At 44.8% G+C, this 21,812-nt stretch overlaps 1 protein-coding gene and 1 long non-coding RNA gene across 2 annotated transcripts in view; one reads left to right on the top strand and one right to left on the bottom strand.

The window, feature by feature from the left end:
- EHD3 (EH domain containing 3) overlaps positions 1 to 11,348 on the top strand; it is a 25,203-nt gene extending 13,855 nt beyond the window's left edge. Inside the window, exons 4-6 of the mRNA NM_001031040.2 lie at positions 6,119 to 6,531; positions 7,681 to 7,845; positions 9,344 to 11,348. Of these exons, the coding sequence (NP_001026211.2) occupies positions 6,119 to 6,531; positions 7,681 to 7,845; positions 9,344 to 9,871 (1,106 nt within the window). The 3' untranslated portion in view covers positions 9,872 to 11,348. The remainder of the gene's footprint in view (positions 1 to 6,118; positions 6,532 to 7,680; positions 7,846 to 9,343) is intronic.
- LOC112532054 overlaps positions 11,137 to 21,812 on the bottom strand; it is a 33,489-nt gene continuing 22,813 nt past the window's right edge. Inside the window, exon 4 of the long non-coding RNA XR_006938684.1 lies at positions 11,137 to 21,812. This is a non-coding gene — a long non-coding RNA (uncharacterized LOC112532054).

The raw sequence follows: 21,812 nt of genomic DNA, 5'->3' as shown, positions 1-21,812 counted from the left end.
GCTGCTGCCAGGCATTGGCTTATGGGAAGCCAGTGTTCGAAAGGGAAGCTCACCTCCTGGCTCTCGTGGCAGAGAAATAGGAAAAAGTGGTGAGGCTGGTGCCTTTGCCACCAAGCTTGCAAGCCAGCTGCCATGATTAGCAGGTTGGTTTTGGAGGCAGGCAGAGCAACGATGCAGTTTCTAGGCAAAAAAACAAGGCAGTGCCAAAACTGCTTATACAACAAAATACTTCTGCCTTTCTGTACTTTTCCAGCCTGCTCAGTTTTCACTTGGGAATGAAGCAAAAGCCGGGAGAGGTTTCCCCAGAGAATATCCAGTTCTTTAACTTCTGAAACAGGGTAGCTCTGCTTACCCCCATCATTTGCCAATACTATGCCTTCTGACCCTCAGACCAGAACACCAGTGAGAATCAGGGAAGGGGAATGGGTAGCAAAGCAGCTTTTTGTGATAAATTTGAGGGGGAAATCACAGATGCAGAAGATGGGGCTGGCATTCCTGGCCTACCCATCCCATCTGAACCAGCAGCATTTTTTAAAATAGGCAATTCCTCTTGATGGGATCATCAAAAGTCTGTCTGTTTTTTTCTTTCCCCGTTAGGCAGCAAGAACATTAACTAAGCTATGTAGTGCCAGCTTAGCAATCCATCAGGGCTTATTATGTGCGCTGTTACATCCATACTTCAGGGACCAGGAGCAAGGAAACTGCCTTTCGAGGAATGATTCAGGGGCCCAACACCAGGTTCTGAGCTTCTCGTCTGTCTGAACTCTTAAATTCACTGCCTGGTGAAGTAGGCCTGTCAAGCAGGAAAGGTTGGTGTAGTCTGTCATATCTGAAGACCACATCCCCTAGACATGCAGTGAAATCACCAGCACTTGATACAGCTACTGCTACATTTAGACTCTGGTTAAAAGGAAATAAAATAATAAGTATAGTCTGTGTTGTTATACTGAGCAACTCTGACTTGTGGACTCCTCTGTAACAAGTGGTATTGCAGGTGTGTGGTAACTAGGTGCCTGGGATATACAGGTTTCATTTAAAAGCCTGGTAAGAAGTATTCCTAAGGCATCCTGCCCACTATTTTCTCTACCGTTCTTACTTGGAAAACAGCCATTTATCCTCTGGTCTTTTTCCTAACTGTCATGTGTGAAGAGTTACTCATCTCACTGCTCCATCCCTCACTCTGCATCTTTTTTTTTTTTTTTTTTTTATTTATCACTTTTTATTTATTGTGTCCAGCTAAGCATCACACAGCAACAGACTGCTGTATTTGTACCAAAGCAGCACAGTGTCAGCTGCTTTGATAGTTTGGTAACAGTATGGATGCCATCCACAAAGGGGAGGACCACAGACCAGGGCATGTAGTAAAGCAGAGCCAAGATAGAAGCTAGGACTTATCATAATTTATCATTTGGTGTGGTCTGCTCTTACCACCTAGTAGCAACTCATGCATTTCAGTAGCAGTTCATCTGTGGACAGTTTACACACTCCGCTAGCTATCAGTCTCAACCTACACATGCACAGAGCTAAGCAAATCCAAATCTGTCAAGTTCAGCAATGCTATAGCCAAGTAGCACTTTTTGACCCCTCTTTCAGGGTCATGCTTCCTGAATACATGCTGAACACTTGCTTCATCTTCATCCGATGTATGTCACCTCTTCCCTTTCCTCTTTAGCAGTGAGCACAAGGTCATAGCAAGGAGGTGAGGATTGGCAGTATCATTCCCCATCAGCTTTCTTTCCAGTACACACTATTCCAGTCTTCCACCCCGTTCTATTCAGCTGGCTGCAGTGCAGCCCAGGCTTCCCATAGCCAAGGGAAAAACATGCTAGCCTTGCTTGCTATTCTGGGAAGGGAAGGAGAGGCAAGGACCCAGTGACCAGAAGCTTCAGTACTTCAAATTGTTAGTTACTCCTGAAAGTGAAAGGAAAAATGATAGGGGGTATCAGGCTTAGGCAACTGCAGACATCTCTGACTGATTTTCAAACAGCCGTGTTTGGAAGAGAAAGCAAACACCAAGGGAATCAGTATTCCCCCCACTTCACGAAATGTTTAGGGTACAATAGCAATAAGAAAACAACTTTTTCCAAAGAGTTTTGTCACGTGTTTTGACAACAATATGACACACCCTCAAAGCATCTAAAAAGGACACGTTTAGTTCACTTGCTGTAACAGTTCCCTGCAGTTACATCTGCTTGCATTTTGCATTGCACTCCACCTGGGAGGTCTGAAGGGCAACAATTAATTGTGACTTCCCAGCTCACTACCATTACTGCAGTGCAATAGCCACTCTGCCAAGCTTCCTCTAAGAACAAAGCAAATGGGCAGAAAACCTGCACAATTTAAGCCCCTTTTCTTTGTAGAAATATTTGATGTCATGAGTCTGGCTCACTCTTCTGACCTGAAAGCAGAATGCAAACAAAAAAAATTAGAAATAAAAATCACGTTTATGGGTTTTTTTGTTTTTAGGGAAGGGGGGATGGAATTTTTTCATTTTATTCCTTTTAATATATGGCAAGAACTTAATTTTTGTTGCAGAATAAGTTTGATTTTTTTTACAACTGTTACATTTATACATTCTGTTGTCCGTCCTCTGTGTGCTCCGTAAGTTTCCTGCTTATCTCCTTTATTAAGGAAGGACATCCATGCCCATCAGCATCTCAGTTTGCATATTTTATACACATTGTATACTCTTTTGGTGTCCTGTGTAAAAATGGGGGAGGACCGTGTTTCCTGGTCCTGGCAGCAGCTATCTGCTACCTGGACACTCTTAATTCTGATGGCTACTACAGGTCTGATTCTCAAGCATTAACTCTCCCAAGATTCTCCCATCCAAGGCTGGATGGGGCTTTGATCCACTTGGTCTAGAGGGAGGTATCCCTGCCTATAGCAGGGGGTTGGAACTACATCGTCTTAAAGGTCCCTTCCAATGCAAACCATTCTATGGTTCTGTGATTGAAGCTACATTTACTGAAAGAGTTCAGTTTGTGTTTGGACACTATAGTGAAAAACCTCTTGGAACTTCTGTCCGTGCATCAGCACTGCTCTGAAAAACTTGGCCTGGATTCAGATACCTTCTGAAGTCTCAAAGTCTGGCTGTGGACTGTTTTGAGGATTGGCCAAGTTACCAGGAAATACTCAGTCCATCTGTCACAAATGACAAAGATATAAACATGTAACAAGTAGAAAGGAAAAACTTTTCTTTATGTACGTAGAAGCTGAACAGGCTGTTGTAGGGAGACTTGGCTCTGGACAATACTTTCATCAGTTTTACTTCACCTGAACTGAACTTGTCTAGTGGGATCTCCCTTTGTTTCCAGTGACATGAAGTAAGAACTCTGTCAGGCTCCCAGTCTCTTCCCAACCATGAAACCATTGCACTAAACAACATGAAAGCAAAGGGCCATGGTGTGCCACTCCAGGTACTCATGCATGTCTGTGTTAGCATTACAAATCTGGCAAGTAACACTTCCATGTTACTTTTCCTTCCTTTAAAGCCATTTGCCAGACTCAGGTGGCACCTGTCCCTCTTCTCTGCTACATTCTTCTCCTCTGTTGTAGATTGCCTCCTTGTTTAGCCTGCTTGGGATCTTCCCTGAAGTGCTTTCAGGAGGGCGTTGTTGTCACCAGTTTAGAATCAGCCTCCAAACTCTTTTTCACGTTAAAAATACAGATTAAGTAATAATCCGTCTGGAAGAGGCACTCATTTTATCTGCCAGAGCTGCTCCCTCTCTAGGTAGCCAGTGTTTGCTGTTCTACCTACCTTGTCTTCTGCTGATGCTGTCTTCAGACACTTGACACACAATGCCAACCTGTCAGTTGACGGATAGGGATGGGCTTTGATCCTGGTAGGTTTTTGTTCTGTAGATTATACGGGCTTTAACAGGATGGTGTGAAGAGAGCTCCCAGTGGCTAAAACCGAGCAAGAAGGAGGTGAATGACGAAAAGCAGCTGCCCAGTGTAAAACGTTTCTAACAGCAAGCTCTAAGATAACTGCTACAAAGGTTGTGTCCCACCTGACTGCAAGCACAGGGTCTGTGGCCACAGTTCCCCAGGATGAGAAATCAGTAGAACGTGCTCACTATCAGACAAAAGCAAACAAACCAGAGACAAAAAACAACCAGTAGACCTAGATGGTGAGAGATGCTGAACCACTGCGTGCACCCTCACTGGCTTCAAGACATTACAGTCAGGCAGATTTTATGCTGTGTCAGGTATCATCCCTCTTCCCACAGTCAGCGTAAAGACTGTCATGCTTGGTCTGACTTGACAAGAAGTAATTGCGTAATCCTGCCATATTTTAACTAAGTAGGTGCTGCCAGGTATACTGGGAGCTCAAGGATAAGTATTCATTAAGCCACAGCCTGCCTTAGGGAGTCTGGATGGCAGGATGTTTGCAAGAAGATTATTTTCTCTGTAGACCGAATTTACTGACAACCCTTCTAACTTGCCAGCTTTGTGTTAAATCTGTCAAATGCTTTTCATGCTATCAGAACGAAATCTGTCCCCATGAAAAAAAAAAGTCTAATAGAAGGAAATTATTATCGTATTCATCGTGACTATTTCCTTGAAGTACTGTATGGATGAGATTCATTTACTGTCCATGTTCTGATCTGTTCTTCTTTCACAACCTTATCTGGAAGTTGTGAAAGAATCCACATCAGTAATAGCAGACTGTTTAAAATAGGCATGTTTTTCAATAGAAACACAGCCAGGAATCACTGGAGAGAAAATGTTCCCCTTCACATTTGTCTGAACATCCCTGTAATAATGGCTTTACTTGTATGCAGCTTTGGCAGATGGCTTTGCAGATGCCCTGTAGCTTTACAATAAACTGTGCTACGATATGTGGATAGCTTCACTCATCAGTGAAACACTGCCAAATCTGGCTGCCTTTGTGAGAGCCCTTAGCAACCCTCCACAACACTGAGATAGGGTGTAAAGAAACAACACATTACCATGGAATGAGCAAGGAGGACACTTCAGACCAAGAACACCTAATTTGAGAGTGGGTCAAGATGAGTTTTTGATGTAATCTCACACTGAAATAAAGTGGCAGAAGAACCTGTGAGATAAAAACCAGGTAAAAAGAATGTTGAAGCAAGGCTAAATTTAATTATGGAATAAGCTTTGTATGTTTTCAGGTGTGGAACACCTCCAGCTCTGGCTGAAGCTAGACAAAACATCCCAAGTTCTCTACACTATAGAAAAGTCTTCTAAAAATGAGCTCTGAACTAAATGCTTAAATATTTAATTTCATCTTATTTTTTTTAATATCTACTCTAATAGCTTTGACATAAGAGTTCTGTACCCTGTCACCCTGCTATTCAAATACTTTAATAGTAACCTACTCTTTTATATGCTAAAAGCAAAACTAAAAAGTCAACCCTGTGAATTTCCTGCGTGGGAATTCTCTGGGCATGTGTGTGGGAAAACACCATCACAGAGCTCTGTCAGTGACTCCAAGTCAACAGCTGTCAACAGAGGTCTGTCCCACCTGCCCTTTCCACGTCACACTACACGTGAAGGAAAAATACACTCAATATTTTTCCTCTTCGCCTCTAAATAATTCTGTCACTTAAAAACATACACCTTAGTTTTCCTGCTGCTTCCATACAGGGAAGTAAGGACAGGTGTAATCAGCACTTGGTAGAATTGCACACAGAGAAATGTTTCTCAGCACGTACAGGAGAGGTCTCACACATTCCCCTAAGAGCCCCAATGAGTGTGGCATGTGAGAGGAGCGTGTGGATCAGGGTTTTGTCTCAGCACGGGATGTAATTCAGCCCATGTTGTTGTGAGTGCTCTGAAACATCACCAAGTGTTACTCTGGGGCTTTGTTCTCTCTTTAGCGAAGGACAGCTGTCAGTAGATTATCTCCCAGTACACAAAGAAGCTGGGAAAGACAGACAATGCTAATCGATCTGTAGATGTAATGAAATCCACAGGGATGTTGTAGACACGTGGTACATTACCATAGCAGCAAGGAATGTACCAAGATCCCAGCAGGCATTAATTCCCTTTTCCTGTTGGGTAGGGCAACTTTTTTGTCTATGAAAAGGAAATAGAAACAACAGCCAGGCTTGCTTGTACATCTCTGCTCTTCTTCCATCCCTTGCAGGTTATGACTTTGCTGCTGTATTAGAGTGGTTTGCAGAGCGGGTTGACCGCATCATTCTCCTTTTTGATGCGCACAAGCTGGACATCTCTGATGAATTCTCAGAGGTCATCAAGGCCCTGAAGAACCACGAGGACAAGATGAGAGTTGTTCTCAACAAAGCTGACCAGATAGAAACCCAGCAACTGATGAGGGTTTATGGTGCTCTCATGTGGTCCCTGGGAAAGATTGTCAACACTCCGGAGGTCATCAGAGTCTATATTGGCTCCTTCTGGTCCCATCCGTTGCTCATCCCTGACAACCGCAAGTTGTTTGAGGCAGAGGAGCAGGACCTGTTCAGGGATATCCAGAGCCTTCCCCGCAACGCAGCCCTAAGGAAGCTGAATGATCTCATCAAGCGGGCACGGCTGGCCAAGGTGAGTGTTGGCATAAAGGAGCCCAGGCATTCGGTTTGGGCCATCCACGGTATGCACAGCATGGGGAAGTGGTTTTGGCTGGTCTAGTTCACACAGCTGGTGGATCCTGCCTTTTTTTTCCTCCTTCCTCTTATTTCACTCAGAGGCCCAGCGTATTTGTCCTATGCACTTTGAGGAAGAGCCTACTGCCTCTGCTTGGTGCATCATTCATAACAGGCCTGAGTGAAGAGTTGCCCACAGGTCAAAGAAGGTAGCTCTTTGGGAAATGTAGAAAGCAGATGGACTGTGCTAGCAAATTGAGAATTCAGACAAATTCAATATGTCAGAATCACACACCAAGGGAAATAGGAGTCTGTAGGTCTTTTGCCTTAAGGAGATAAACCTGGCTTAGATGGATGCAGAAGAGGTGGAGACTGACAAGAATGACAGATAAGCCTGCCACAAGCATGGGAAAAGCAACTATTATGGGCACTGCTAGAAGTTCCATCTATTATTGTTTAAAAGAAGCTGAAGGAAGTTCTTCAGAATACTGTGAAGGAAAAAACTTTTCACGCCATTCAACAACAAAAGAAGCAAGAATCTTTCATTTAAAATCCACTGCTGTTAGTCACTTCTGTTTGGGAAAGTGAAATAGATTCTGCCTTCCAGAATGACCGGTGCCAACAAGAAGCATAACACAAGCTTAGTTTTATGAAAATAGTTGTTCTAGGTCTGCATATTCCTCACATACAAAGTACACAATATCATAGTATTGTGCAAGTCAAAGACTCATTCATGGTAAAACATTAAACAGAGCCTAGAAAGCTTCAAAACCTGTATGTTTGGTTTGGACTGGGAAGTGGCTGTTCCCTGAGAGGCCTGCACAGTAGAAGGAAAACACATCCCCAGAAAGTGGCTGTATTACTCTCTGCTTACCCAAGATGCCTACACTGCCCTCACCTTGTCTCTACATAGCCAGAGAGCACACCTGAGCAGCCCTCAGCACTGGGGTGATAAACAGCAGATAGATGCAAACTGAGGAGCTAAACTACTTCAGGATGGGATGATGCGGGTTGATTCCTAGGCACACATACTGTCTGTTGGAAAAGAAAATTTGTGGTGCACTCTTTAGTATGTCTTCTTCATTCTGTGTCATTTCATGCCTTTCAGGTCCATGCCTACATCATCAGTTCCCTAAAGAAGGAAATGCCCTCAGTGTTTGGGAAAGACAATAAAAAGAAAGAGCTTATCAACAACTTGGGAGACATTTATGCCCGCATTGAACGGGAACATCAGATCTCACCAGGAGACTTCCCTAATCTGAGAAAGATGCAGGTAAGTAGTGGCATCTTGTCCTGAGCATCAGACACACAAGGAAAGAGTGTTAGAGTAACTACAGGGAATAGGACTGAAGCCACAATCCAGACCTTGATTATTGTTGCCTATGCAAAAGGCCTGTTGCAGTCTTGAAACAAGCCTTAAATGGTGTGCAGGCTGTGTTTGAGCATAAACACTTATTGCACATCAAGCTCACATGAAGCTACTGCTACCTTAATTTCTGAAGTCTTTGCCTAAGTAGTCCTTAAGAAAATGGATTAAATCCTATGTGTCAGTTTTTAATTCCAGGTTCCATTTTCAGATTCTCTAGGCCTAAGAATAGTGCTAATCTGTATGGAAAAGAAAGGTACATCTGCCAGAAAGCCTACATATATACATCTCCTCAGGAGCTGTATTTTTTTTTCCTCCACTTCACTCTGGTTCTAGCAAGACCTAGGAAGGAAGCAGTGAAAACTTAAAGCCCCTTATCTATTTTAAGCAATGAAGCAAGTTGCTGGGCTGCTGAGCTAAGACCTGACCCAGTGTTCATCCAAGTCAAAGACTTGAAGGACCTTGGATCAGAGCCTTGTATTGTACAGTTGAACAATGCAGGGCATGGCTACATTGGTGTGTGGCTTCAATCCAAGCAGAAACCTCTTCACAGTTACTAGCTGTTGAAGTCATTACTGGCTTCCTGTGGAAGACACAGTAGCTGCTCATCTTTTTAATAGAACAGTATATTTTCCATAAGTTCTTGAGAAAGAGAGTGTACCCAATAGAAGACCCCATTCACTGCTTGTTAAAGTATACAATTAAATGTTCAAAAATAGCTGTGCCACTCCAGTAGGAGTGAATACATTGGATTTAATGAGTAGCAGGTAAAGGATAAAGCTGTAAGTTGTTTACCCATTCTTAAGAGAGAGATTTCTGCAGTCCCTGCTCAAATCACTTTTGCTTAGTTGTGAAAATTACCAAAATTGAGCTATGCTATGAAGATCTACCGTCTTTATGGCATCTGAGAGATGCACAGCATGATAACAAAGGATTTATTGGTGAAAAAGCCTTTTGCCAAAGTGACACCTCCTTCCCAGAGTGCAGAGGGACAGGGAATGCAGGGCATCAGCTAGAAGACATAGCAAGAACTGCACAAACAGTTTTTCTTGAACAGTTCGGTCCTCAAGCAGAGTTTGGAAAGGAAGTCTTATTTTAAATTCTTACTGCCATCATCTAGGCCTTTGGGTAAACCCCAGTCTTCTCTGTACCATATCAGCCCCTCTATTAGCTAGGGAGATTATTCCCTGCAGGGCTTAAAAAGGATGTAAGAGCCAGACCAGCCAGGGAAACCCTATCACGTGCCGAGGAGCAGGACTGTTGGAGGAGGGAGTGCTATGCTCCCTGCTCTTCCTCTACACAAGGAGTTTTTGAGCTAAACTGCAGATAGGGAGTGGACTCTTCACTGTTACTGCCCTGAGCGCAGCCGTGTCACTCACCTCTTGCTCCATTGTCCTGCTTTAAGGATCAGTTGCAGGCCCAGGATTTTAGCAAGTTCCAGCCTCTGAAGAGCAAGCTGCTGGAGACTGTGGAAGACATGCTAGCTAATGACATCGCCCAGCTCATGGTGCTTGTACGCCAGGAGGAATCACAGCGGCCTACCCAGATGGTGAAGGGAGGAGCCTTCGAGGGCACTCTGCATGGTCCATTTGGCCATGGCTATGGTGAAGGCGCTGGCGAAGGGATCGATGATGCTGAGTGGGTGGTGGCGAGAGACAAGCCCATGTATGATGAAATCTTCTACACACTGTCACCTGTCGATGGTAAAATAACTGGTGCCAATGCAAAGAAGGAGATGGTAAGGTCTAAGCTGCCTAACACAGTGCTGGGCAAGATCTGGAAACTGGCTGACATCGACAAAGATGGCATGCTGGATGATGAGGAGTTTGCCTTGGCAAATCATCTCATTAAAGTCAAGTTGGAGGGTCATGAGCTGCCAAACGAGCTCCCTTCCCATCTCCTCCCTCCATCCAAAAGGAAAATAACAGAATGAAAGGAAGGTTACAGGGGACAGGGAAATGGAGGGGAGAAAGATCTAGAGAAATGTTTACTTAAATTATACCTTTAGATGTGAGATTGCCTTTCAATGTATACCTATTCTGCTGTATGAAGAAAAAAACTAAAGCGGAGCAAAAGTCCAAATCTTCATGACAATATGCAATCAATTCTTCCATTGTAATGTCCCCGATGTCTAATGTGTAGCCTGTAAACATGGAGGTAAAGAAAGGATCTTGAGATTAGAAGAAATTGAGTAGCAACAATAGAAGGAAAACTCAAGTGGGCTTCATCTTCTCAGAGTAAGCGCTCATAGAAATCTGCTAGCTACCAGTGCCACTCCTGAGCTTTGGCCACACATTGTGTTCTTAACTGGTTTTGCAAACCTCAGGAGGCAGAGATTCTTGACAGCAAAGAAGAAATCACAGAAAGATCTCCAAGCTGTTGACCAAATTAAGGAATACCTCCTAATTAATAAGAAATACCAAATTCTAAGTCCCTTGGTTAAAAATTTTAGGAATCTGGTTCACTGTTAGATGCAAGTCCTTAATAATAATAAAAAAAAGAAACAGCTCTGAACTGTGCATCTGGAGTTCCTCATTATTGACTGTGGAATAGGCACTAAGAATTCCCAAGCACCTCTGCCTCCTATTCGTTCTCTGGGGGAGATCAGTTTTCCCAAGTATGGCCAAGGAAACAACCATCCCAAAGGAAACAGAAGGAAGGGGCACTAGAGGCAGACCTTAGGTGGGCTGGAAGGGAAGAACACCCAAGCTCTCTGATCCTTTCAGAAGTGGGTAGTGTTTTCTCCTTCAAACACCTTTAAACAATGGTGGTATTCATCATTCCTGTCAAGCGATACGTCTACTGTCATTGTGTGCAGTGAAAGTTACTAGGTCCCATTCTTACTGTAAAGCCAGGAATGCAGCACTGTCACGTAAATGGTCTATTGAAAGAGCAGAGAACGTGGAGCAGAGCTTGTTCCGCTGTCTGTGCCCCCACAAATATAACCTCGATGTTAACAGCCTTCACCTACCCTCCTCCTCACCACACAGTAATACTCAAAGCCCTCCAGAACCTCTACCCTGAGCCACGAGACCTTCCTCTTTTTAATGCTCTATAAAATTTCTGTTTTCAAGACTTGATTTTGACAGAAAACCCTCGATTTCCTATTTTATCCCTCCCCCAACACACGCACTCACACATGCACTCTTTTGGGTTTTGTTGTTGCTTTAAAGCAGCATTTTGTTCCAGTTCCTGTTGTCACTTTATATAAGCTGAGTTCCTACTGTGATAAAAAAAAAAAAAACAAGACAAGTATAACTTATTTTATATCTGTGTTCATATTATATAGAGAAATATATTGTGTATGTAGGATGTGCTTATTGCATTACATTTATCACTTGTCTTAAAAATGAATGCATTAACCTTTTTTGTACCCTGGTCCTAAAACATTATTAAAAAGAAAGGCTAGATCTGTCTATTTCTTTACATGGCAAACTTAAATATAGACATCAGTTTTGTCTTCGCAGCTATATGCAACAACAGAATGAGCAAATCACCACATTCCCAAACATTCATATGCAGATCTGCCATGCTGGACTCGTGCACTGCTGAATGACTGGCTAACATCTGTGGCAGTGTCTCTTTTCTGGCAGTCTGATTGCAACTGTGTGTTATACTCGCCAAAGCCAGTAGAATTGTACCCAAGATTCGTCTTGTTCAGAGGTGGAGGGGTAACGTTCCAGTAAGTACTTAAGTAGGAACAGAAATACAGTGAAAATTTCCTCCTGCCAGTCACAGATGAGAATGCTGCAGATTCATCAAGACCTAGGATCAATATCAAGATGACAAACAAATCTTGCTGGCTCTCATTTTACTTCTGTCTTCATGACTCTCTTGACATGTTTTTTACAGTGGTCATTATCCCCAGTTTATGACACTGAGATGCACTGAATATGAGAGAGCAGTTGGGATAGTCCTGGGGAAGCACTTAGAAAAAGAGTGTGAGCAGTACTGATTGGCAAAGTTTCCATTCAACGTTTGTACAGCATGAGAGGGAGGAAATCATGGGGTGGAGAGCAAGAAGTAAACAAACATTTAGTCTGTCAGTTTCACTCAAATCTTCTCAATCCACTTCAGCTACCCAGTGGGCAGCTGGCATTACAGCATGCACATGTGGAAGCGCTAGTCCAAGTTTTTCTGTAGGGTTTGCATCCATCTGACTCCAGATTGAGGGACAAGGAACAGCTGAAAGGAGACCTCAGATGGGTCCTATCTGGTTTTCTTGTGACCACTCAAACAGTGCAATATACTGATTGTGTTGTGCCGAAATGGAACATTTAAGGAGCAGGAGCTTAGTGGTTCTCTTGGGAGACAGGAGTGGGTGAGATCTTTCAGTCTTTTTTCAGTATACACCAGCAAGGTGTCCAGAAGGCCAAAAATCCATCCCATGTATCAGATGGCTTTCAGGGCACAAGCCTTTCCATTGCTTTTCTGGGCACCACCAGCCTCAGTGGTTAAAAACACTTGGAATAAACGTTTTTCATTGTATTGACTGTGCTTTAGCCATCTTGAAAATTCTGCCATTAAACAGGAAATGGAAAGATTCTCTTGCTTGCAGCAGCTGTTAGCCCCACACCACCACATTAGCACGACATCAGGTGCCCCTGCTCCTGCCTCGGCTCTTTGCATCGCTGCTGGGACACAGACACAGCAGTTACAACAGCACAGATGACTCAGCCAGGACAGGTCAAGCCCACAAAATGAAACTGCAGCACTGCTCTTTCAACATGTACTCAAAGCCACTTGCACTGTCAGAGCGGAACTTCCCCGGTGGTGTTGAAGGGGAAAACCAGTGAAAGCATTTTAGTGACAAACAGTTACTAGATGATTGCTTTGTGATTCAACAGCAATGCAGAAGAAGGAACAACTCTTATAGGAGGGGTCAAAACAGCAACATGGGAGGCTCTGTTTCCAGAGAGGCAGTTTACGTTCAGTTCCATCAAAAGAAACATATTTCTCCATCTCCTTCTCCAAGGCAGCAACTGCAGCTGCCATCACTCTCATCTTTTTCTTACTTGGAGTTAGGACTATTTGGGTAACCCCAGCTACGTGGGCTTTTCACCACACCTTGGCAATGTTCTCTTTGCCAGTTCGTGGAACCACGCTCCTGAAAACCATTGTGTATCAATAGCAGTTCTTTTCTTAGGAGCATTTCTCAGTCACGGAACCAGGTTTCCCCAGGAAATAATTACGCAGAGGAACCTGTTTGTTTGCAATTGCATGTGGTTGGTGGATTGTATCACATGAGTTCATAGGTATCACTCTTTCGATGCTCTCGTGCCTCCCTTCCCATTCTCAGGCAAAAAAAAATCTGTTGTATCTTGATAGGAAGTGTACTTTGTCTTCCCTCTTACTGGGAAGGATTTTTCTTATAAAAATACCTGAACCTACATGCTATAAGGGATAATATATGGGCCCCATTAAAACGAAGTTCTCCACTGTGGATAATGCCAAGAGTTTCGATCAACAGCAGTACGCAGCCACTTACGTGAGCGGAAGGCAGTAGTCACACTAAGTTCCCTGAATAAAATTTAAGGAGGGGTGTAGGTTAGCAAGAAGCAATTACCTCTGTGTGCTGGAGCGTAGCCAGCATGTTGGAATTCAGAGGGATTTTCAATCGAACAAAAAGGTAGAATCAGTTTTTCCGTCATCAGAGGTTCTGATGTAAACATCATACAACAATGACATTCAGATTCATGTCTGGAAACTGTTCTTTTAACTTGGTCTCATTATTCCTTAATGCTTTATCCATATGACAGCCTTTGGTTGGGGAACACAGAGTTACGAACAATTTGACCTTCCATCGAATGATGTTTTGACAACACCCAGCAAGAGCTGGAGAGAAGCTCCTCCAAATTTCATCTAAGAACGTGCTACATGTCTTGCATCAATGTTATCAGTGGTAACTTTCTCCTGTGGGGTTATTTTAGTGTTCCCCTTATGGGGTCGGCTGCAGAAAGAGGGTTTAGGTGACTCCACATACGTGCAAATCAAGGAACGTGACTGACTAACCACTTAATAGGCTTGTCAAAGTTCTCACATCCTTTAAAGCTTGATGTGCGTGTTTGGAAACACCCCAGGAGAACAGCACCGTTATTCCAGAGTACCAGCTTGACTATAATAACATCCAAGCTGCTTTTGTGGTGTTTCACATTGTAGATTTCCCCCCCACTTTCCTTCCTTGTGCTTAGAAGCCTTTCCCTCTTCACTCCCCTTGCACAAACTGAAGTAAACAAGCCTTGCTTTAGAAACTTGACTTGCAAAGTTCAAGGCTAATGCATGCAAGTCAATTACTGTGTAGCTTTCCAACACCCTCAGGCAATGCGGGTAGAGCAACAAAGTCGGTGTTTAAGGTGGGATGAACCTGATTTGAAGCAGTCCCTCACTGCCCAAAGGGGAGGAAAGCCCAAGCTGTACAGCTCACATTCACCATGGCACACCCACTGCTTCCTTTGCTAGTCAGGAACATAAACAATCTACAAGTTGTTGAAGTTTTCAGTGGCAAACCAACTAGTTACACGTTGTGTCAATGAGCATCAGCATTCCTATCCAACCATCTTCAAGGTTTCTTTCTCAACCAGCACAAGCATCTCTGATTTGTACCAAAGGAGAGTGTCTGGAGTCCCAGCTGGCAGCAGTGTGTTAAATTCCCAAAAGCAGTTGTTCTGACTGGACAGAAGGACCCGGTCCCTGAGTGCAGATTTCTTTCCTGTGGCAATCAAGAGTTAATTCCCGTATACATCTAGAAAGATCATTAAGCAGCCTAAACATCCATAATAACTAACTAGCACCCAGTGATCCAATTCTAGCACGGAGCAAACCTCTTGCAAACTAGGAAACTCAGCCTCTGTGCCACAAAGATTAGTCCTTCAATTAATAAAATCTTTGGTGAATCATCCTTCCAAAGGCTACAAGGGGGCTGGTGGGCATCCTTTCTTCCAGTAAATCACTGTTCAAACTAAACCACAAAAATGGCCATGCGCTTCCCAGGGTCCCATGGGCAGTCACCAGCACTGTAGGTCAAACACCAATGATACATGGGGACCTATTTTTATTATTTCCTTCCTCCATTTCCAACCTGCTTCAGCCCAAGGCCTATGGCAGGCAGTACAGGCTACGACCAGTAATCATTTCTTGACTAAGCCATACATGCTCTCTGCCTTGCCAGCTGCAGCCATCAAAAACAGCAGTGCTACACAACAAAAGTAGCTGAATGTCTTGTAGGAGTCCAGACCCAGGGTAACCAAGCCATAGACATGGGTCATTTCGTCTCAGTGGCCTACAGCTGCCTGTGCAACTATGAAACTTCTATGGTACTTTTGTTTTCTCTCCAGTGAACACCTCCCAGGAACAGGGCGGGTGAGGTTTGGTCACAGTGCTTGTCTTCAGGCTCCGATGATTCAATTGCTCCAGTTCTCTCCTGCAGCACTTCTCCAGTCTTAGAATCTGTGGTCCCTGTCTGAGAGAAGATGCTGGGGAGGATGCGTGGTCAGACCTTAGACAGAGCACATGAGCAGAAGAGAGTAGAGGTCACGTGCTGTCTGTGGATTAGCAAATCCTGGACCTAAACTTTTCCCTCCCCTTCTACACTCTACATTTCAATTCAACCCCCAGAGCACCACAATGTCTCAATCTCGGCAGCATTTCTCTGCCTAGGGTCAGTTTCCCAGCTCTGGAAGTAGTACCTGGAAGCAGTAGTCGCAACCTGTGCTTGTGGTTGTTCATAGCAATGCATCTCTTCAGGCCATGGGCCATTCTACCATCCTCCTCCCATGAGGGAGCTGGGGAAACATAGCCCTCCATCCACCCTGCACAACCACAGAGACCTTTTGAGACAGACAGAAATGATGGACTCTTGTCCTGTGCTCCCTTGCAGGAGAAAGCCAGTCCCTGTCAGTACCCCCAAAAACACCACAGCAAAAGCTGCTCATAACTCAGCCCTGGGAAAGAGCTGCCAAAGGCATAAAGGGATCAATCACCTGTAGGGGAAATGAGTGTACAGGAGGGAAACTTGGTGGAAATCAGAGAAACTGCAACACCTGTGCAGGCTTGGTGCAAGCAGAGCTTTGTGGAAGCAACTTGTGCTTCCATAGAGAGTTGACCTGGCCATCCTGGAACTGCTGTCTGCCCCCCACCCAGCAGGAAACACGAACATCTTCTCCGTGAGCAAGATAAATAAGCCAGGAAATGACAAACTGCTAATGTGACAAATGAGGACACATTGCCGTTTCCAGCCACCCCCTCATCCCAACCCTGTAAGGGATCATCCAAGGTCACAAATATTTCCACTTATCTGCTTCTGATAGCCTGCCTCACTCATTCAATTCATTTTACACAAACAAAGGCAGACTGACAGCCTTTCACTACTTTCTTCCAGCTTCCAGATCTGGCTTCCCACATTTTCAAGGCTAGCTGGACCTGTTCTCAGCGCGTTGCACCTCTGCAGCTAAACAAACAAACAAGGACTCTGCCATCCTGGCTAGAGACTTGAAATTAAGCCACCAGACGCACCAATTCACTTAATTATTCTTGAGGAGCCTCAGATAAATCAGCATCAGGCACCATCTGAGCCAATGAGCAGCTAGGTGAGTGCTGCCCCACAGCAGGACCTGCTGGGGACATCCCACTAGGCTCCACAGCTGTCCTCTGACCACTGCTGACTTCAGCAAGACAGAGCCAGTGGCCCTTTCTGAGAGAAACAGGCTGCTCTTATCAGCTCACCAGAGACAAGCATGCAAAACATGGAGCATATTGCAACCTTTGTATTCAGCTACGTACCCAAAGGGGAGAGGTTAGGGGGCAGGGAAGGCACTGAACAAGGTACAAGGGGAGGAAGAGGGATTCTTAAAGCCACAGCAAAAAGCTGTTTACTTCCTACAGAAGTCCAAGTGCAAACCCTGAATGCAGTCCAAGAAGTATAAAAAGGCCACTGACTGTTTACTGTGTTTTGTAGAAATTCCTTTAGATGCCCCATTAGAGATGAGTACATATAAAGAGGACGTAATGGATTCCCCCCACGTAAGTGCAGTTGTTACATTATACCTCTTGATATCATTGCTCCAACTACGCTTGACCAAAGGCTTCAAGTGATCACAAAACTACCTCATCTTCCAGAAGCGCTGAACACTGCCGTGTTCACATCTTTGCACAGAGCTGTGGGTTTAAGCCCACCCTTTTAAAAAGGGAATAATTTTGATCTTGGCATTTGTTCCAAGACTTCTTCCAGGAGGGGGTTCAGATTGGAAGCTCATAAGCACATCTGGCTTTCCGATTGCATTCACGTTACCTGGTGCAGGATTGAATCAGCCCCACTATTGCCAAGCCAATGGTGCATAACTTTCCTTGTATGAGGACCAGCTGCTGTTTCACCAGGAATAGCACGTAGGGATGGGGGAGAAGAAGAGGTGTGAAGCAGCGCTTGCCTGAAATAATTCTTTTCCACTCAATCATCCGTAAGCTCAAGATTTCCAGGCAAAAGTTCAGTTTTATTTATTTAAAAAAAAAAAAAAAAAAAAAGAGAGAGAGATTTGCCAGCAGAAATGAAAGATAAGCAAACGAGTGCTTCGGTCAGCGCTATGAAGACGATAACCTGGCAATAGCATCACGCTTCCTTCTCTGCACTGTGCGTGCCCAACGCAGCTGATGGGACACCACGTATCTCCGTGGCCGGGAGTGCCGTAACGTCACAGGGCTGCAGGGGTGACAGCCACCCACAGATACTCAAACAGATGCACCAGAGGAGGAAAAAAAGCAAACTCTGGGCAAGGAGCCAGCGCTGCTCAACGCAGCCATCTGACAGAGCTGTATTGTAAGCTCCAGATCTGGTTAGTGAAACGCACACACTGAGCAATCAGATGTATTTTATTACACTGCAGAACACTTCTCTTCTCTAATCCAGAGACGGCCTCTTAAGTACGTGCCCTGTGGGTGTGAGCAAGCCCTCCACAAGCAATGGGCACACCAGAAATGGGGCATGAGAAAGAGCCAGCCCAGCTCCTCTGACAGGTTTTACTCGTTGGATATAGCTTTACACACAGAGACATTTGGCATAGGAGCACACCAGTTCCTAGGGTAATTAGTTAGAAATTAGCCTTCCAAGAAGTTACCTATCACACCGACTCCCCTGATTACTTCTGCTGAATAACAAAAGCCACTGAAGATTAAGCTTTTTTCCTTTGCTATTTTTTTTTTCTTGGTAAAGGCTTTGGTTTGTTGTTTCCTGATCTGAATAAAGAACAAACCCAGGATCATAATTTACTACAGAAAACAATGAAGTTCTTATCATTGTAAATATATGGAGTGAGATAATACAAATCCTGTTCCCTGGTATTTCCCCTCCACCCTCCTTCTCCTACCACTACCCTTTCCAGCTTTAGGGCCTCTCCCCTGCTTGCATGGAAGATTTGACTCCCATAAGAAAGCCATAAATTACTCCCAAACAGCTACTGAATGTAGCAATGACCGTCCAGTAACACTTCCACGGAGCAATAGAGCTTCCTGGCAAGCTGATAAGAGTTTCCTGTTTTGAATTCCTTTTGGTTTTGTTTTTTTTTTTTTTTTTTTTTGTGTAGGTTTTTTTTTTTGTTTTGTTTTGTTTTTTTCTTAATGAAAATCAACTCTCTCAAACATCTCAGACAAGGAAGGGCCATCAGATTATTATTTTTTTTTTCCACCTCCCAACGAGTTGTGTTGCAAAATATTCTGTTCTTCTAACAGCAGAGCAGGGACCAAGTCCAAAACAACAAGCGTGCCTACTTGGGAAGAAGGGCATGGCTCCAGTCCATCTCTGCTTGAGGATGCTGGGTTGGCTTCTGCACACACCACAAACCCTGTCCTGATCTGTCTCCTCACATGCTTCACTTTTATGCTGCCTCAGCACAGAGGCATACCCAACTCTGTCTATTGAAGCTGAACTCTTCTCCTTCTGACCTGCCCAAGGTGCTTTTGGTGGAGGGCTCAGCCCCTGACCCAGCCCAGCCCAAAGGGAGTCACAACCACCTCTGTTAAATGGACACACAAACCTCACTTATTCCAAGAAGAAAGGAAAAACGTTGCATACATTTGGTTCAGTATCAAGCACTGATAAATAATACCCCCCTTGGATTAGCAGATTCACGTCCCGGATTTTAACATTTAATCCTCTAAAGTCATCTCATTAAAATAATCAGCTTGCAATTCAGCCCATTCTAGGGAGGGATGTAAGAGTAGCTTGTCCTGCAGCCCATGTCCTCTGCTCCTCAGAAAGCCGAGGCAGAACCTCCCTCCCACCTCCTCTAGGACTAGAAGCAGTCTGGACAGCCTGAAACTGATTTCACATAGGCAAAACTGAAAGGAGATGTTTTGCAAAGGGGAAAAAAAAAAATATGCACAAGCAAGCCAATTTTCAAGTGTGAAATTCGAAGGAGACCATGCCCTGCAGGGGAAGAACACTCTTCCGATCGGTGCTTTTTAGAAGCAAGCCAGACGTGGTTTTGCATCACTTCTTTAAACCCAAGTTTCACCACCTTATCTTACTGTAAAGAGCAGAAGCAAGAAGAACTTGCACAACACAGCAGTGACCTTAGACTTGCATTTCTTATGTTTTCATTTTCCCCTGCGTGTCAGCCTCACAAAGTTATTCACACATAGGCTTGCCCAGCACAGTTTAATTCTTTGCCCATACTGGCTAGCCAAGCTGGCAGTAGCTCTTGCCACATACCTAGCTCAGCAGGCAAGAAAACAGGTGAAGCATCTGATGCTATGACATCAAAATTCAAGAGACAGCACTACAAAGGCTGGTCACCAACAGAGCAGCCATGGATGCTGCAGCCATCCATCTCCTGGCATCAAAGAGGTATCTTCCAGGAATAGTAGTATGGCAAACACCACACCAGGGACACAGCCAACAACCTGGGCAGCCCCTCCAGGTTGAGGCTGTCAAATAAAACCAAGCCCAGCACCAAACACCTTCTCATCACCCACCCCCTTCACAACCAACCACTTTTCTTAACCGTTCTCTGTGTCTTTGCTGTCCAGGCCACCAACACAACCTGACAGCCCAGCATCCCCCTCCCAGCTTTTCAAACCTGCCTCTAGTTGTGTTAGTGATAAGATGAGCTCAGGTAAAGGCACTTCTGCTCTCACACCCTCATTTACTTGGTGAGCCAGGTCACTGACTGGTAGCTGTAGGGTCTCACATAGTTCGGCCTATGTTTTCCTTCCCCGAGCAAGGCTGGGATCTTTTGTAACCAAAGGCTCAGAGCAGAGCTTCACTGCAGAAAACAGTGCTTCCTGGTCTTAGTGCCTAGAGGAACTTTTGCCTTTTCCTTCTCAGAAGGAGCACATCAGAAGAGCTGTGTAAAGGCTTTGTATGGGCAGAGCTGGTGGCAGTACCAGGCAAGCAAAGCCAGGCCCTCCCAAGCTCCACATGCACGCTCCTGGGAAGCTCCAGGACCCCCAGCCTGTACACGCCTGGCTGAATGACATCCACATTCCTCTCTCTGCCATTTGGTTGCTTGTTTCTTTCCTAGGCTGTCAACAAAACATGCTGTGGTGCAAATCTTAAAATGCACATTCCTGGCCACGTACTGATAAAGCAAGCTGTGGGTTTCTGCCAAAGCCTTTTTCTGCCTCCAGGCAGCTGGTTACAGCATCTCACACAGCTGGGAACTCCCTGGTAGAGCAACGAGCCCCCAGATGACCTCAGAAGCTGTCCTGCTTCCCATTTGCAGGGACTTTTCCCAGGCAAGTAGTGGATTGCACATGTTCCTAAAGCATAGATGCGAACACACAAAAACCACCAGCATGGCCGATCAGGAGATGTTTATCCTGTGCTTTTGTTCTTCTGGGTGACTTTTCTGGATCTATTTTTGCAAGCCAAGCAATAAGTCTTTCAGCCCCAGGTCCCAACACCATAGAGCCACTGTAGATTAGCCTGAAATGGGCTTGCTGCCTCCTGACATGGATAACAAGGTGCCACCAGGGATGCCCATTGCCAATGGTGCTGCCTATGGGATATGCAGCACTGTCACTATGCTCACTGCGTATGCATATAGTGTGCTGCATATGTGGCACTGTCACCGTGCCAGAGCTGTAAAACCTGGCCTGGCTTGGTCTGGAGGAATGCTTCTCAGCATTGGACTAATGAAAGGAAACAGATTTGGTAACCATGGCTCAGGGCTCACACCATTGCTATGGGTCCTGCTGAACTGGGTAGGATAGTGCTCAAAACCCAGACCTCACCCTGATATGCTGGTCTGTCTGCTGCAGAACTAAAGCTGCCAGTGGTGGGCACTTGGGCAAGATAGACTCTAAAGATGCATCCATCCATCCCTGTGGCTACTGAAATATTGGAGCACCTGGCCACAGAAATGCTTGGAAGGCTGGCTCCGGATTCAGGCTGCTCACGTGGTGGTCAGGCACCAGACCTCTCTGCTCAAAGTGAACCACGCGATTAAACTGAGAAAAAAAAACCATCTTCTTGTTTACCCAAGACGTACAGCATGGCCATAGCAGGGATCTGAGGTGCTTTAATTAATCCACACTCACAAAGCCTGCTGCTGAGAGATGAGCAGGGCAAACCCTTCCAAGCACCGTGAGTTCCTTCTTGGCGTACATCACTGATTTCTCCATATGGGGAGAAGCAGGAGAAGGAGGGGAGAAGACAAGGATTTAATTTTAGCCCACAAGTCCTGTGTGTATCTTTCCTTCTTATTTTTATTCCGAACTCCACATAAAAATAGAATTTCCTGCCTCCCGATAAGGGATTCCTGTTTTTCTGTGGGGCCACCTCCTTGGGAAGCCGGTGGCTGAGGGGTTATTGATGGCTCTTCAAAGTGCAGCAGCAGAGAGGATAGGATCAACAGTGTTCAGCACTGACATTGTTCCTGCTTTGC

The sequence above is a fragment of the Gallus gallus genome, chromosome 3, assembly GCF_016699485.2.
Source record: "Gallus gallus isolate bGalGal1 chromosome 3, bGalGal1.mat.broiler.GRCg7b, whole genome shotgun sequence".
Classification (NCBI taxonomy): domain Eukaryota; kingdom Metazoa; phylum Chordata; class Aves; order Galliformes; family Phasianidae; genus Gallus; species Gallus gallus.
The sequence above is the reverse complement of the archived record's forward strand: the minus strand, read 5'-3'. Positions and strand labels throughout refer to the sequence as shown.